This window comes from Choloepus didactylus, chromosome 4, assembly GCF_015220235.1.
Source record: "Choloepus didactylus isolate mChoDid1 chromosome 4, mChoDid1.pri, whole genome shotgun sequence".
Lineage (NCBI taxonomy): Eukaryota > Metazoa > Chordata > Mammalia > Pilosa > Megalonychidae > Choloepus > Choloepus didactylus.
Window position 1 is genome coordinate 101,449,216 of NC_051310.1, and position 19,038 is coordinate 101,468,253.

General features: G+C 36.1%; 1 protein-coding gene across 4 annotated transcripts in view; it reads right to left on the bottom strand.

Annotated features, from left to right (window-relative positions):
• Positions 1-19,038, bottom strand: part of SCAPER (S-phase cyclin A associated protein in the ER) — a 600,702-nt gene that overhangs the window by 345,354 nt on the left and 236,310 nt on the right. For all 4 annotated transcript variants that reach the window (XM_037833320.1, XM_037833321.1, XM_037833318.1 and 1 more), the window contains exons 18-20: positions 3,540-3,621; positions 1,947-2,099; positions 1,275-1,382 (exon numbers count right to left, since the gene is read on the bottom strand). In XM_037833320.1, coding sequence (XP_037689248.1) covers positions 1,275-1,382; positions 1,947-2,099; positions 3,540-3,621 — 343 coding nt within the window. The remainder of the gene's footprint in view (positions 1-1,274; positions 1,383-1,946; positions 2,100-3,539; positions 3,622-19,038) is intronic.

Sequence of the window (19,038 nt, forward strand, 5' to 3'; positions counted from 1 at the left end):
AAAGTGCATGAGGAAGCCTTCTGGGGTGCAAGAAATAATCTATATCTTTATCTGGGTGGTGTTAGATGTAAAAATTCATCAAGCTTCACAGTGGAAATTTGTGTTACTTTACTAATGTGTGTATGGTATACTTAAGAAAATAAAAGTTACACACACATATACCATGCACTACACATAGGTACTGCCCTCAATCTAGAACAATGCCCCATTATAATTTTCCCTAGGTATTCAATTAAGAATATTAAGGGATTAAAAAATTTTTTTATTGTAGTAAGATATATATGACTTGAAGTTTCCCATTTTTATCACTTTCAAGTGTACAATTCAGCAGTATTAATTACATTCATATTATTGTGCTATCACCAATATCCATTACTCCTACTTATTTTTTCATCACCTCAAACAGAAACTCTACACCAATTAAGCAGTAACTCCGTTTCCCCCAACCCCTACCAGCCTGTAGTAACCTATAATCTACTACCTTTCTCTAAGAAATTTGCTTCTTCTAGGTATTTCATGTAAGCAAGATCATACAATATTTATTTTTTTGTATTTGGCTTACTTCACTCAACATGATGTCTTCAAAATTTATCCATTTTGTGGCATGTATCAGAACTTCATTCCTTTTTATGGCTGAATTATATGCCGTTTTGTATATATACCAAATTTGTTTATCCATTCATTTGTTGATGGAACTTGGGTTGCAAGAATCTTAAGAGATTCTTGACAAACATGAATTTCACATAATTTGCTACCACAAATAGAACAAACAAATTCACAGATTATCTAGCTATGTCATGCAAATCTCAGTAACAGTTGAATGAAAAATATTTACAAATATATATATAAATCTAAATTTCCTGTAAACAATTTTATAGATGAATAATGCATTTCCAAAAATTTCTAAATGGTTTACTGATGCAAAATGATCCATTTGTATGAAATTCACATTGTAAACTCTCTTCTAAGAAATTGGGAGCATCACTGCATAATTCTTTCTTTACAGTATTAAAATATCAAAATACCATGACCTTTTTGCATTGAAACTATATAAATAGCAGCATTAAATTCTTGTTCCCATGTTTCTTGTTAAATTAATATGCATACTAAAATAATGACACATCCAAGTTCTACATTGTAGTAGTTCTTAAATGCTACCTACAGTTTTAAATAATCACAAAATACATATTAACATGGACTTTTTTAATAATAAAAGAGTTTTGCACATGCTAGGGACTCAATAAAAACCTGTAAACAATAAAAGTAAAGCTTACCACTTCTTCATCTGAAAGTTCACGTCCTTGAATGCTGCTATTCTCTCTCACGGCTTGCTGGTGTTTTTTCCCTTTAATGTGGCTAAAAAGATATACCTCTGAAGAGATCTAAAAGCATAAAATTGTTCAAATTACAATCAAAGCAATGTAATCAACAGTAAATTATATCTAATTTTAAATACTACACATTCAATCCAGTATACTATATTCAAGTTAGGATCACTATGGCATTTAAATATTAGGCTGAAAAAGATTTTCTTCAGAACACAATTCTGAGAATCCTCTAAAAGACACATGCTAAAAAAAGTAGGCCTTCATAGCCAGCGTTAACAGGAAATCATTTACTCTAAGTGATTTAAGTTTCTGCACTGAAAATCCTACTTTTCATGTTTGGTCCCAATACTCAAAAAGATTGACTTCGGGTATCATTAAGCAGGTATACATACATTTTAGGAGCAACTACAGGCTTTGGCACTTTGCACTGCTATTTCTAATTGCTGATACTATTTTCATATTATTTACTTTGCACAAAATATCATTAAAGAAATCCATGGTACTCATTAGATGGCTTAGCATGAATTCAGAAAGACCAGGAGAATATATTTTCATGGTCTGATAAACTTTAATAATAAACTATAATATATCATTGCAATATTGATAACAACAACCTACCAGGACATTGCAAAGAGAACACTGCTTCTTCCTTTCATAAGGGGTAAGTTTGGGGGCATAATCGGTATTTGCATGCCGTCCACTGCTTAACTCAGCAGCTTTTTCTTTCCTTTGTTCAATCTGTTCCATGTGCCTTCGAATGCTTTCATCATGCTGTAGATGAAGTAAAAGTTCAAGAATATGAAAAGTGATTCACATTAGACTGAAAACTTAGAAAAACTGTATTCCCATTAAAACTTCTAAAAATAATACGAGAATGCCTTATTTCAATGTTAACTTATACAGTGAGGAAAAGAATTATGTAAGCTGCTCCACAGAAAAAGCACATGGGACAGTAATTTTAAGTAGATGTTTTGTGGAAGAGGTTTATGATCAAATACATTTAGAAAACAGTAAGTTAAAGCTAAACAGGTTTTTAACACAGAATTTTAACATAGTCTATTTGCTATGCACTGTGATTCAATAAACGTAGCTTATGGTAAGCAGTATTATCCAAAATTCCTTTACCACAACACACTTTTGAGAAGCATTTTTTGAAACACAGTTTGAGAATGTTCACCCATAGGTAAAGCCCAAGCTTATCCATATGGCAGACAAGGCTCACCATGACATAGATCTCTTCCTACCCTCACCCCTATTTCTAGTGTCATGCACCTCCAGTGACTGTCCCAGAAAACATACTATTTCACATCTTGCCCTGTGCTCATACTAGTTGGAATACCATCCCACCTACCTACCTATTCTGGTTAATTTCTACTCATACCTTCTCTCAAGATTAAATCAGGTAAATTTCTCTAAAATTATTTCCCTAACATCTGACACCCTTCATGTTAGGCTAAGTGCTACTCCTCTCTGCTTCCATAGAATTCTTGTGTATACTTCTATCTATATGGAAATTATCTGTTTAGCATCTCAATCTCACACTAGGTTTTAAATTTCATAAGACTTTGAATCATGTCTTATTTATCTCTGTATCCTCACACCTACAAAAATGCTCAATAAATATTTGTTGCATTAAATTTAAATGAATAATAAATTTCTGGAACCCTGAATACAGTAAAATATGCTCCTCAGTCATAAGGAGTTGACTGTCTTTGTGAGGAGTAGAATGTAAATAGTTGTGAAACATAAAACATTCTTACTACAAAAAAATGCCTGCATGTTGTACTAATGGGACAAATTTTCAATAAAATATCAAGTTATCATAATTCCCCAAGCCACAATTGTGTAATTCATAAGCACTGAAATTATGTGAGATAAATTATGATAAATAGCTTTCAGTTTATTTCTAAATTATTAAAATCTTTGAACATCAGAAGCCTAGCAGCAACCACTTCAAGTCATTTATGAATTGATTTGTGGAAAAAAAAAAAAAAAAACTTTAATAGTTTTCCTCAATGGTTTTATCTTATTAAAACAAGTAAATTAAGAATTCAGATAATGGGTTAGAAACGGTCATGGCCAAATATTAAGAGTTTTGCCCAAAGATTAGGAGCACAAAGTAATTCAATTTTTTATTCTATAGACAAAATTTTAATTTCATGCTCTGTTGAAAACTCTGACATTTCAAATAAAAATAAAAAATATTCCTACCTTGAGCTGAATTTTTTTCTGTAGCTCTTCCATAGCTTCTTGTTGAGCTGCTGTGAGTGCTGCCAATCGTTCTTCCCTATCTCTATAAGAAAAAGATAATAAAAATTATAAACTCAATGGCTTGCAATAACAAAGACAGCAGAAATATAAGGAGATTAAAAAATACAATCAAAAGACATGACTCATATAGTATAAAGGGTTATTAAATAATTCTTAAAATTTATTTTTATTTATTTTTTTCTGAATGCCTACTAAGTGCCAGGTATATTGCTCATTAAATGTTTGGGAATCAACATAGGTTATTAGTTTTGAAAACGTGTTTCCGGACTCAGGCATGGGTTTACATATTAGCTCCAGGACTTAGTTTAAATATGCCATGTTGAAAACATACATTTATCTCTGTTCCCTTTTAAAAACCCACTAAAACCACAAGAAAGATAGAAAAGGCATAAATTAACAAAGAGAATAAGGGAGGAAACAGTCACAAACAATGGAAATCAGTATTTCAGAAACTCAAAAGCAGACCTGAAAAAGGTAAAATCTAAGTTTTGAGGGAGAAACTAATAAGCAAGGTAATTCTCCCAGCAGAATTCCATAAAATCTCAGGAAATAGAGAAACTAGTTATAAATGAAGTTAGGAATAAAGGTTGGGGATGAAGACGGTAAGATTAAAAGCCTTAAAGGAACAGTCAATTCTCCAAATACCCTCCCCACTCTGGCATAATGCTGGGAGATTACTCCCTAGAGAGGATTACCAAACAGATCTTACATTCAGGAACACCAGGCTAGCTGAGTAGACATGAGAGACTATACTGAAAACAGGAAGTTTAAGGGAAAGTCTACATACTGAAAAGGCGAGACAGCTAGTATTCTTCCCTTTTCAATTCATACAGTGATGTTAGTCAGATTTATATACCATTCTCCACAAAACCCCCAGGAAAAATTCCTCTCTTGGGACAGCCTAAGAGAAAAGACTGACAGAAAGACATCTCGGGATCCCCCAAAGAAATGGCCAATTTCCAATAGATCACCCTAGAGTGAGTCCCACTACTCAGTAAGTACTATCTAAAAAATTATAACTTTCAAATAGCTTTTGAGTGCTTCATTCTTAAAAAGAACAGGTAACCATTGATCATCAGACACTTAAGGAAAATTTCTAACATGAAGACAGAGACCAAAATCAACAAATAAAAGTGTGAAAAAACTAAGAAAAAAAATAAGAAATAGAAGAAAATTTCAAAAGAACCATAGTTAATATCCTCTGGGAAATAAGAGAAAAAAGATGGTACCCATGAAATAAGAGCAGAACATTATTTTTTTAAAGGAATAATCAGAGAAAAAGAATTTATACATTTAAAATATGTAAAGAGATACTTTTAAAATAATGGAACATTTGAAAAGTAAAGCTGAGAAGGTCTTCCAGAAAGTAAAATAAAAATTCATGAAAGTGGAAAATAGAAGTTAAAGGATAAGAAAATTAAATTAGATCAGGAAGTCCAACATCTGCTAAAAATGTGTTACTGAAAAAGAGAACACAGAAAATGGAGTGAAGGAGATTAACAATAACAACAAAAACTGCAAAATATTTCACAGAACTAAAGGGCATGAGTATCCAGATTGAAAGGGCCTCCCCAGCACAATGAATGTAAATGTAAAGATACACTGTAAAATTTCAAAATACCTGCAATAAAGAAGTTTCTGAAGATTAAAAACAGACTGCATATACAGAATCAGGAATTATGAAACTGGACTTCTCAACAGTAACACTAGAAGCTAGAAAACAATAGAGCTGGAGTTCAATGTCTGATCAAGTCAGGGGTAGAATAAGATATTTTCAAATCTTGTATACTGCGTCACAAAAATTAAGTTCCCACATAGCTACTCAAAAATACGCTCCAGAAAATGAGAGTTCAGTAAGAAATCGAAGACATGAAAACCCAGAACCAAACACTTCAACACAGGAGGCAGGTGAAAAGAAGTTCTTGAATAATAATTGTGCAAATACCTAAAACAATCCAGATTGAAGCAAACAGATAGAGGGATTCAGAAGGATATCTCCAAAAAGAAAATTAAATTGACAAAATCCTAATATGTTTGCATATGCTCAGAGCTTTTCAGTTCTCTTTAAATGTTTGAGGATAAATCAGTGACTGCCATATAGAAAACTATGCAAATGAATATAAAGACAATTATTAACTCAGAGAAAATAACAACACTATATAATAAAGGGAAATGTACTACTACACTATTCAACTCTTTTCTGAGTAACAGAGAGCTACTGAATGCTGAATTAACCAAATCAAAAATGAGGAGTTGAGAAACATGGGTATGAAGTGGGGACAGTAGGGAGGAAACCTCATCTTCTTTAGTGGGAAATCAGATAATTTCTAGAATCAAAAACTCAAGAAATGTAAACAGAAATACGCTATTTAGAAACACTGAAGTAAATATCAGACAGCTGAAAAACAAAAGTCTTCAGCTTAAAGAGTCTAAAGTAGTTTGCTCTATGGGAATGGTCATTGAAGGTGGAGGGACATGGGGCTAGGGAATACTGTACTTCATTACAAAATTAGTAATTACTATTTGACTTTATAAATTGTAAACATTTTATTTATTTATATATTTTTTAATTTTTAAAATAACATTAAGGGTAGGACTTCTAGCTATGGAGGAGTGAAATGATCGGTGAATCCTCTTTCCAAAATAGGGAGTATAAAACAGAACAAAATTATTAAAAACAAACATGTCAGATCTCTGAGAAATCAACCAAACACAAACAACAAATTGATAAGCACTTATTTAGGAAAAACTGCTGGAGCTTCTGGTAAGACTTTGAGATCTATAGTCTTCTTGCTTGGGGCCACTTCTATCTCCATTTTACCAGTTTGGTCGGTGAGCGTGATAGTTTTAACAATGCAGAGACTGATGAAAAGATGAGCAGCTTTGCTGGCAGACTCAATTTCAGGAAAAGACAAAAATTTGCAGCAGCATTGTCAGTGAAAGTAGTGAACGTGGTAATAAACTGCATGGAACACTAGTCACACCATTTGCACCAGCAGTTCCACGACCCATGGTGCTTCACTAGGACTAGTTATAGCTGCACACACAGCTTAGATTTATTACACTGACACAGTAAGGAATTCATAACTGCACAAGTAAGGAAAAAAGACACTCATGTGGAGTCTGGAGGAATCCATATGCAGGCTAGCTATATTCCCCCCAAAGGGACCACACATAGCACACTATTCTCCCAAGTAGTAAAATTAAGAAACATGTCACTGAGTTTCTGCCCAAGGCAGCCCATTTGAGACTCAGTCCAAGGTTTTTACTGGAGGCTGGTCTCATAGGTACTCTCTGCCTATCCACAACTACCAAAATTCCACACTCCCAGAAGGAAAGCAGGTGTTCACCACAAATCATTGGTTTGTACAAAGAGTCATCTAGTCACAATACAACAACCTTATCAGTAAGAGGGGACATTTTGAAAGCCGCCTTCCTAGGTGCTAGTTAAAGACCAGCCCTGGATTCAGGACATTCTAAAGACCAGACCCACTATAACTCTTTGCACAAGATACAAATTGGGAAACCAGTAGTACTGTTCATCTGAGGTTACGGTCCAAGTTGGGGAGAGCAGCAAACAAGACAGAAAAGTAAAAAGGAATACCTCAAAATGAGAGAACCCTAAAAGAGCTATGTAATATATCCATACAATGGAATACTATTCAGAGATAAAAAGGAATGAAGTTCTGATACATGCTACAACATGAGTGAACTTTGAATATATTATGCTAAATAGAATAAGCCAGACACAAAGGACAAATATTGTATGATTCCACTTATATGAAATATCTAGCACAAGCAAATTCATAGAGATCGAAAGCAGATTAGGGGTTAAAAGGGGATGAGAGTTAAGGAAACGGGAGTTATTGCTTAATTGGTAAAGAGTTTCTGTTTTGCATGACGCGAAAGTTCTAGCAATAGAAGGTGGTGATAGCAGCATAATATTGTACAAGTAAATAACACCACTGAATTGTACACTTAAAAATGGTAAACATGGCAAATTTTAAGTTGTATATGTTACCACAATAAATTTTTAAAAAGCTATATAATTTCCACACATTCCAGGCTGACTAAAAAACTAAGCACACATGCAAGAAAAAAACACAGAAATTCCAATTAAAAGTGAAAGCCAAGATAGACAGGGCAACATGGCAGGATAGGGAAGTGTGGAAATTCATTCATCCTCTAGGGCAGTGAATAAAAAGCCAGGAAGTGTCTGGAACAACTGTTTGGGGGACATCTGTGACCAGACACACATCATATACCAGTCTGGAGGGGGTGGAAGGGCCAAGATCACAGCACATTATTGTAAGTCAGTCTTCCAAGTTTGGAGGCTGGTGCCCCTCCCCCACAAGCATGGCAGACTATTGTGGAGTCACTTCCCTGTGTGAAAAAGAAGCAAGAAGCAGTCTCTACTAGCAGCAAGGAAAGGTAGTGCAACCAAGCTCCAGCTGCGGATTTAATTAACAAATTTGGACTGCTGATTATAAGATAAACCAAAAGAAAGCACTAAAGGAATTCAGAAGTCTCTCCACTAAAGAAAGGATGCGGGGCTGAGAGAAAAAAAAATCAAACAAAAAAAAACCAGACGTATTTGGAGTTGGCTGACTGTAGAATATTAAAAAAGGGCTGTGTCCCAAGAATAGAAGCCTGATACCAACTCCATTTCTTAACTGGCAAACAAGGGGGCTGAGGAACGGCTCTGAAAAGGATTTTTTTTTTTAACTTTTTGGCATAAAGACAGCTGCAGACTTTTTTAGTAGTCAGCATTGCCCCAGGCAAGGGTAGAATTATGGAATCTTTGAGAGACAAAAGTAACTAGTCAGGTGAACAAGATAATTCCCTGAAAGGCGTATCTTCCCCAAGAAAGGGGGTTGGGGGGCAGGGCCCAGCACAAGTGGCCACTCTCATTCAGAGAATTCAGATCCCAGTGGCTGCAAAACAGAAACAGTTTAAGCCTGCTGTGCCGGTTTGAATGTATCATGTCCTCCAAAATGCCATTGTCTTTGATGTAATCTTGTGTTGGCAGATGTATCAGTGTTGATTAGATTGTAAGTCTTTGAGTGCGTCCATGGAGATGAGCCCCACCCAACTGTGGGTGATGACTCTGATTGGATAATTTCCATGGAAGTGTTCCCTCACCCATTCAGGGTGGGTCTAAATTAAATCACTGGAGCCATACAAATGAGCTGACAAGCAGAAGGAACTCAGGGCAGCTGAGAGTGACATTCTGAAAAGGAGCTACAGCCAAGAGGGACACTTTGAAGAATGCACAGAAGCTGAGAGAGTAGCTGCAGATGAGAGACAGTTTGAAGATGGCTGTTGAAAGCAGACTTTTGCTCCAGAGAAGCTAAGAGAGGACAAACACCACAAGAGCAACTGAGAGTGACATTTTTGAGGAACTGCAGCCTAGAGAGGAACGTCCTGGGAGAAAGCCATTTTGAACCGAGAACTTTGGAGCAGATACCAGCCACGTGTCTTCCCAGCTAACAGAGGTTTTCCAGACACCATTGGCCATCCTCCAGTGAAGGTACCTGATTGTCGATGTGTTACCTTGGACAGTTTATGGCCTTAAGACTGTAACTTTGCAACCAAATAACCCCCCTTTATAAAAGCCAATCCATTTCTGGTGTTTTGCATTCTGGCAGCATTAGCAAACTAGAATACCCACCCTCTGCCTCAGCCTCTGTCTCAACCATGCCCCCTGGCAGAAACAGGATCTGCTGAGAATTAAAGGCAATATACCACTTAACAAAGGTGGGGAGCTATGGGCTGACAAGTGCCACCTCCTGGGCAGGAAACACAAAACACATAATCAAGAGGCCTCACAGAAAATACCGGTACCCTGCTAGGTCTCATTGCCAGGGAACCTTGATACTGATTACACCCTCTTCTTGAGTCCTGGGCCTGTCTTATCTGGGAAATATGATTGAGGTCAACTCTATCTGAGGAGAGCTGCCTAAAAACAACAAAACAAAACAAAACAAACAAACAAACAAACAAAAACAAAAAAAAACCCTCCTATATAGGCAGGGCAAGAACCAGAAAAACAAGAACTGAAAAATTCTGATCAGTTAAACCGAAACTATGCTGGAGGTCTAGAATAAGTGAAACTGAACGTCAAAGACCATATAGAGAACAAAAACAGCCAAAAAGAAAACCCTAGGTAAACAAGAGAAAAACTACTTCCAGAATAAACAAATCAAGGAAATCAGATGCCTAGCCACAAGCAAAAAATCATGAGCCATACTAGGAAGCATGAAAATATGGCCCAGGCAAGGGAACAAACTAACACTTCAAATGAGATACAGGAGTTGAAACAACTAATTAAAGATGTTCAAACAAAGCTTTAAATCAATTCAACAAGTTGAAGGAAAATGTGGCAAAAGAGATGAAGGATATACCTAACTCATTCTAGAAAACCAACATCAACCTAATATCAAAGCCAGACAAATACACTATAAGAAAATAAAATTACAGAGTAATCACTTCAATGAGTATAGACGCAAAAATCCACAACAAAATATTTGCAAATCAAATTTAGTAGGACATTAAAAGAATTATACACCATGACCAGGTGGGTGTTATACCAGGTATGCAAGGGTGGTTCAACACAAGAAAATCAATTAATGTAATTCGCCACATCAATAAATCAAAGTAGGAAAATCACATGACCATCTGGATTGATGCAGAAAAGGAATTTAATAAAATTCAGCTTCCTTTCTTGAAGAAAACACTTCAAAGGATAGGAATAGAAGGAAATTTCCTCAACATGATAAAGGGAATATATGACAAGCCCACAGTAACATCACACTCAATGGGAAAGACTGAAAGCTTTTCCTCTAAGATCAGAAACAAGACAAGGATGCCCACTGTTACCATTGTTAGTCAACATTCTGCTGGAAGTTCTAGCTAGAGCAATTAGGCAAGAAAAAGAAATAAAAGGCATCCAAATGGGAAAGGAAGAAGTAAAACGTTCACTGTTTGCAGATGATATGATCCTATATGTAGAAAATCCCAAAAAATCTATAGCAAAGCTACCACAGCCATTCAGGTTTGCTAACGCTGCTGTTACGCAAAACAACAGAAATGGACTGGCTTTTATAAAGGGGTTTTATTTGGTTACAAAGTCCTAAGGCCATAAAAGTGTTCAAACAAAGGCATCAACAATAGGGTACCTTCAATGAAGAACACCAATAGCATCCGGAAAACCTCTGTCAGGTGGGAAGACACAGGCACATGGCTGGCATCTGCTCCAGGGTTCTGGTTTCAAAACGGCTTTCTCTTCTCTTAGCTACAGCACTGAGCTCCTTCTGTCTGAGCTCTTATACGGCTGTAGTATACTAATCAAGACCCGCGCTGAATGGGCTGGGTCACACCTCCATGGAAATAATCAAAACAAAGGTATTACCCACAGTTGGGTGGGTCACATCTCCATGGAAACACTCAATCAAAAGTTTCCAACCTAATCAACACCAATACGTCTGCCCCCACAAGATTACACCAAAGAACATGGCGTTTGGGGGGAACAAAATACATCCAAACTGGCACAACAGCTAATAAAGGAGTACAGCAAAGTGGCAGGATACAAGATCAATGTGCAAAAATCAGTAGGGTTTCTATACACTAGTAAGGAGTGATATGAGGAGAAAATAAGAAAAAAATTCCATTTATAATAGCAACCAAAAGAATCAAATATTTAGGAATAAATTCAACCAAGAAAATAAAAGACCTATACACAGAAAATAAAAAAAATTGTGAAAAGAAATCAAGGAAGACCTAAATAAATGGAAAGACATACTGTGTTCATGGATTGGAAGAACTAAATATAGTTAATATGTCAAGCCAACCAAAGTGATTTATAGATCCAATGCAATACCAATTAAAATCTCACCAACTTACTATGCAGAAATAGAAAAACCAATAATCAAATTTATTTGGAAGGGCAGGGTAACTCGAATAGCTAAAAATATCTTGAGAAGAAAAATGAAGTGAGAGGTCTCACACTACATGATTTTAAAATATATTACAAAGCTACAGTGATCAAAAGAGCATGGTACTGGCATAAAGATACGTATACTTACCAATGGAATCAAATTGAGTGTTCAGAAAGAGACCCCCTCATCTACGGACAATTGATCTTTGATAAGGCTGTCAAGCTGACTCAACTAGGACAGAGCAGCTTCTTCAACAAATGGTGCTTAGAGAACTGGATATCCATATCCAGAAGAATGAAAGAAGCCCGTATTTCATACCTTATACAAAAATTAACTCAATGGACTTAAACATTAGAGCTAAAACCATAAATCTGTAGAGGAAATGTAGAGACCTATCTTAAAGATCTTGTGACAGGAGGTGGTTTCTTAGACCTCACACCCAAAAAGCAAGCAAGGAAAGAGGAAATATATAAATGGGATCTCCTCTAAATTGAAAAGTTTTGCAAATCAAACGACTTTGGCAGGAAAGTAAAAAGGCAGCCCACTCACAATGGGAGACAATATTTGTAAACCACATATCAGGTAGGGGTTTAAAACCCACAATATATAATGACATTAACAACTTAACAACACAAAAACAAACAACCCAATTAAAAATGGGTAAAAGACATGGATAGACACTTTTCCGAGGAGGAAATATAAAAGGTTCAAAACATACGAAAAGACGTTCAACTTCACTGGCTATTAGGGAAATGCAAATCAAAACCACAATGAGATATCATCTCATGCCTACTAGAATGCCCATTATCAAACAAGCAAACAAACAAACAAACAAAAAAAACTCAGAAAACTACAAGTGTTGGCGAGGATGCGGAGAAAGAAGTACACTTATTCACTGTTGGTGGGAATATGGAATGGAGCAACCCCTCTGGAAGGCAGTTTGGCAGTTCCTCAGGAAGCTAAGTATTGAATTGCTGTATGACCCAGCAATCACATTAACAGATATATACTTGGAGGAACTGAAGGCTAGGACATGAATGGATGTGTGTACATGGATGTTCATAACGGCATTATTCACATTTGCCAAGAGATGGAAAAAGCCCAAATGTCCATCAACAGATGAGTGGATAAACAAACCATGGAATATACATACTATGGAATATTATACAGCTGTAAGACAGAATAGTCATGACACATGCAACAACATGGATGAACCTTGAGGACATTATGTTGAGGAAAATAAGCCAGAAACAAAAGGAAAATACTGTATGGTCTCACAAATATGAACCAACTATAATGATCAAACTCTGAGAGTTAAAGTTAAGAATACAGTTTATCAGGAGGTAGAAAGAGGGTAGAGATAGGGCATTTGATGCTGAAGGAGTACAGAATTTTCAACAGGATTGACTGTAAAGATCCAGAAATGAATAGCACAATACTATCTGATGGTAGCACAATACTGTAAGTACAATGAACAAATCTGAGTGTGAGTGTGTTTCAAAGAGGAAGGCTAGGGGCATATGTGACACCAGAAGGAAAGATAGAGGATAAAAACTGGGACCGTATAACTTAGCAAAACCTAGAGTGGCCAATGATGGTGATTAAATGTAGATATATAAGAAAGTTTGTACATGAGGGAGGACAAGTGACTGCCAACATTGCAAGATGTTGTAAATTGGATGGTACACTAGGAAAAATACAATCAATGCAAACCAGTGTCTATAGTTAACAGTAACATTGTAATATCTTCCATTAACTGTAACAAATGCAATATACCAAAGCTAAATGTCAATAGAGGAAGATATAAGGGAGGGGTATGGGATTTTTGTTTAGTTTCTCCTTTTTAATTTTTATTCTTTAGTCTGTTGTTTTTTCCTCTTCTTTCTTTGTGAAAGAAATCAAAATGTTCTCATATAGATTGTGGTGGTGAATGCATAACTGTGATTATACCAGGAGGCATGCAACTAGGTGAATGAACCTTCAGAACATCATGTTTTGTGAAAGAAGCCAGAAACAAAAGGACAAATATTGTAAAGCCTCACTTAAATAAATTAACTATAATGTGCAAATGCTGAGAATTGAATTCAAGAGCATACATTATAAGGGGATAGAATGTGGACAGAGATTGGGCAATTGATGCAGGAGTACAGAATGCTCACTAAGGCTTATTGTAAAGGTTCCTAGATTGTAAGCCCTTACAACTGTCACATATATTCCTGAGTTTTACCTGTTACTTAAGAGATGTTTATTTAGAACAAAATTTATATTCTCTGTAGCACACTATCTAATTTAACCTGTAAGGTCAGGTTATTTAAACAACAAAATTACATGGAGTCTGGGATGGGGAATTAGATCTTGTGGTTCTGTGCAGGTTGATGTGGTACCCCGATTACAGAGTGTTTGGGGCAGAAAAGAAAACAATGCATGAGGGTCCACTTGGGGGACTGGGGGATATGTGAAATATCCAACTTCCCCATCTGGGGAATTGCTGGTATTCTCACAGGCATTGGGGACTCCCAATTTGATGAGTCGGGCCCTTGATCTTGGGGCTTTCCCTGTGGAGCCTGTTCCAGCAGGGGAGAGGCTAGGCCTGCTAGTGATTATGCCTGAGAGTCACCCCCCAAGAACCTCTTTTGCTGCTCTGATGCAGCCTCTCTCTCTCAGCCAACTTAGCAGATGGGCTCAATGCCCTCTCTGCTGTGTGGCACATGGCTCCAGGGATGTGTGAGTCTCCTTGGTGGCATGGGACATGGCTCTCAGGGATGAGCCAGGCCCTAGCACTGTGGGATTGAGAATGCCTTCTTAGGCAAAGTGGGGAGGGGGGATGGAACAGAGTAGGGTTTCATTGGCTAGGAGACTTCAGGTGGAGTCAAAGGGTCATTCTGGAGATTATTCTTACACATTGTACAGATGTTCCTTTTTGGTTTCTGGTATACTGGAATAGCTAGAAGGAAACATCTGAATCCTTTTAACTGTAATCCAGTAGACTTGATTCTTCATTAAGATTGTATAACTGTATAACTTTTATTGTGTGACGGTGTGATTGTGAAAATCTTGTGACTGACACTCCCTTTATCCAGTGTATGGCCCAGATGAGTAGAAAAATAAAGGCAAAGTATGTATGTTTATATATATATATAAATAAAATAGGGGGGGTAAGGGGTATGGGATATTTTGGGTGCTCTTTTTTAGTTTTATTTTTTTCTTTATTTTTGAGTAATGAAAATGTTCTAAAACTGATTGTGGTGATGAATGCACAACTATATGATGAGACAATGATCCACTGATTCTAACTCTGGGTATGTGAACGTATCTTAATAAAATTGCATTTAAAAAAAATGTGAATCCCAAGGCAAACTTGAGAACTGGCTAAACTTCAAATGTACTCCCCACACAAGGCATAGATCTATCAGCAGAGGATGGATGCTTTACGTGGCCAAGGTATTTGAGCATGACTTCTGTCCAAATCACTAGCTGATGACTAAGCCACACAGAAAATGGAACAATCCCAGGAAGTCAAGAAAATAATAAAAATCAGGAAAAATAAAGCAGAGATATGAACTGCTGCATATCATAGGACAGACAGATTCTGCAGTTTAACTCAAGGCAAGTGATTTAAAAAGTACAACAGAGTTGCCAAAATATATTATCTAAAATGTCCATTTTTCAACAAAAGATTATGAGACATACAATGAAGTATGACAATGCTTAGGGGAAAAAAAGCAGAAAATTGAAAATGATCCTGAATGGGCTAATATGTTGGAATTAGGAACTATAAAACAGCGATCATAAATACATTTTAAAAATTGAAGGAAAGTATCTCAAAACAATTAAACAACACATGATTATAACGATTCAACCCAGATAGAATCTCAATGAGAAGTAAAAATTTAAAATTCTCAAATAAACAGAACCAGGATTCCTTAAAGAAACAGCTGATCCTAGGGCTTGAGCAGGGTAAACCCAGTATGAATTGGAGTATCTTATAGTGGCAGGGAGAAAGGAAGTGTTCAAAAAGCAAAATGATGGGAATATGTCCAAGGGACAAGACAATCCATCTGAAAGAGGTCCCCATGGCCAAAGCTGGAACAATTTGAGCAAAAAATAATGTAAAATTATAGTATACCAAAAGTATAAAATAAATATTGATGAGTTTATACGGACATAAATAGACAAATTCCTATACAGAAGAATTCCAAGTAACTCATGTAGGTACTCTTCTCTTAAGGAGAAGAAAATATAAACTTCCCAATCTTTACACTTGGTGTCTTGCTTCTATAGTATGGAAAGAAAGGGGGATAAAAGTAACTATAAAGTGCAGAAACCTGGTGAACACTATCTTAGTCAGAGGTTCAAGTTTAACAACATCAGTGATAAGTTGATAGACTGTATCCTTGATATGTTAAGAATAACACTTCACCTCAGTGGTCTTCCTCCCTGTTCCAGTTTGCTAATGCTGCCAGAATGCAAAATACCAGAAATGGATTGGCTTTTATAAAGGGGGTTTATGTGGTTACAAAGTTAGTTTGAAGGCCATAAAGTGTCCAAGGTGAGGCATCAACAATAGGGTACCTTCACTGGAGAAAGGTCATTGTGCTGCTTTGTATACATTGTGTCCCCCAGAAAAAGCCATATTCTTTAATATAATCTTGTGGGGGCAGACTGATCAATCTTTTTGATTAAAGAGTGGCCTCTTGATTGAATGTTTCCATGGAGACTTGGTCCCGCCCATGGGTGGGTCATGATTAGTTTACCAGAGTCCTTTAAAAAGACCCGACACAGGCCCAGACATTTGCTGGTGCCTGGAGATGCTTGAAGATATAGACAGAAGAATGTTTGTAGATGCTTAGAGAGTAAGCCACTGGAATCAGAAGCTGAAAACAATGCAACCCAGAAGCAACAGACCAGCAGACGCCAGCAATGTGCCTTCCCAGTTAACAGAGGTGTTCAGGGCACCATCGGCCATTCTTCAGTGAAGGTATCCTCTTGTAGATGCCTTAGTTTGGACACTTTTATGGCCTTAAGACTGTAAATTTGTAATCAAATAAACTCTTTATAAAAGCCAATCCACTTCTGGTATTTTGCATAATGGCAGCATTAGCAAACTGGAACAGTCATCAAAAACAAGGAAAGTCTGAGAAACTCTTGAAGCCCAGAAGATCCTAAAGAGACATGACAATTAAATACCCAAAGAACTAATGACTAAATAGTCCCCAAATTTGATGAAAATTTTTAACGTACAAATCCAAGGAGCTTAATGAACTCTAAGCAAGATACATACAAAGAAAATCAACCTAGACAATCATAGTCAAACTGGCGAAAAACACAAAGAGAAAAACCTTGAAAGCGGCAAGACAAAAACAACTTGTCATGTTCATGAGAAAAAACAGTATGACTGGTGGATGACTTTTCATTAGAAACGAGAAGTGAGAAGATTCAAAGCAGTGAAATTTAAAAATGATCTATCAAGCACTCTGTATCAGGCAAAATTATCCTTCAAAATATGAAGGCAAGATAAAGACATTCCCGGATAAACAAATATCAAGATAATTCACTGAAAGCAAAAACTTCCTACAAGAAATACCAAAGGAAGTCCATCAGGCTAAAATTGAACAACTCCAGAGGGTAACTCAAATTGATAGAAAAAAGTGAACTAAACCAGAAATGGCGAATAAAAACATAAAACATAAAAAAGTGAACAAACATAAAGGAATCTATTTTTTCTCTCAGTTTCTTTTAAAAAATATAAAAGTGTATAAAGAAGTAATTATAACATTGTATTGTTGAGCTTATGGCATATATAGGTGTAATATATTTGACAGTAATAGCACAAGGTGAGGGAAAAATACAGCTATATTGGAGAGTAAAATTGTTATATTTTACCAAAATTAAGTTAGTATTAAGGTAAAATAGACTGTGTTAAGTCAAGATGATATGATATTCCAGAATTCATGATTATACACCATGAACAAATGGGAATTAATCTAAGAATGCAAATTGGTTTAATATTCAAAAATTAATGTAATACACCATATTAATTAATAAAATAAGAACAAAAATCACATGATAATCTCAACAGAGCACAAAAAGGAGAAGCATTCAACCAAATTCAAAGTCCATCCATATTAAAAATTCTCAACAATCTAGAAGTAGAAGGGAACTTCCTTAACCTAATGAATGTAATCTATGAAAATTCTATAGCTAGCATCATACTTAAACGGTGAAAGACTGAATGCTTTCTCCCATACATCAAGAACAATAAAAAGATATCTAAAGTCAAAATCTCTATTCAATATATATTTTTTTAAATAGGAAGGGTTAGCTTCCCATTTACAGCCTTAAGTTTAACAAGAGCAAACCTCAAGATTGAGGGCTCGACTTACTAAGTAGGGGGTTCCTAATTTCACACTGCACATATTCTGTCCAAGATAAACAAACAGTGTTTCACATTATCTTCACTTAGTTGTACAATCATCATCACTCTCAATTTTAAACAATTATCATACACAAAACATCCCAGAGCTCTTATCAGCCACTAAATATTCATCCCTAATATCTGTGCAGTGCTGGTAAGGTATTCCTATTAAATACAGTCCATAATATGTAATGGGTAGTTTTTCCATACCAATCAATTGCTAACTCTTTGTACAGAAGTATATTTATAGAAGTATGTCATGCAAATACTTATTTATATTTGTAGTGCTATATGGTGGGTTATGTGCCTTTAAACAACCACTTTTGAACATGTTCGCCTTCAATGCAGCAGTGATACTTATAATCCTATTAACAAACCATCATCATCCCTGACTATACCCATACCATTAAGTTCACCCTAATTATCATGTGTCTACATATTAGATTTTCTTTCCTCCTTCACTAGCTTTTGTCTGTCTCTAGGTCCCCTATATTCTACATTATAAGACACTGATTTTACATTGTTCAGGGAGTTCACATTAGTGGTAACATATAGTATCTTTCCTTTTGTGTCTGGCTTATTTCACACAGCATTATGAATTCAGGGTTCATCCATGTTGTTATATGTTTCAGGACTTCATTCCTTCTTACTGCTGCACAGAATTCCATCATATGAATTTACCATATTTTGTTTATCCACTCGTCTGTTGAAGGACACTTAAGATTATTTGCATCTCTTGGCAATGGTGAACAATGCTGCTATGAACATCAGTGTGCAAATGTCTGTTTGTGTCAGTGCTTTCACATCTTCTGGGTATATATCGAGAAGTGTAATTGCCAGATCATAGGGTAACTCGATATCTAGTTTTCTGAGTAATGGCCAAGTTGTCTTCCATAGCAGCTATACCATTATACATTCCCACAAGCAAAGAATAAGAGTTCCAATTTCTCAAATCCCCTCCAGCATTTGTAGTTTCCTATTTGTTGAACAGCAGCCATTCTTACTGGTGTGAGATCTGTCATCGTGGTTTTGATTTGCATTTCCCTAATAGCTAGTGAATATGAACACTTTTTTTCATGTGTTTTTT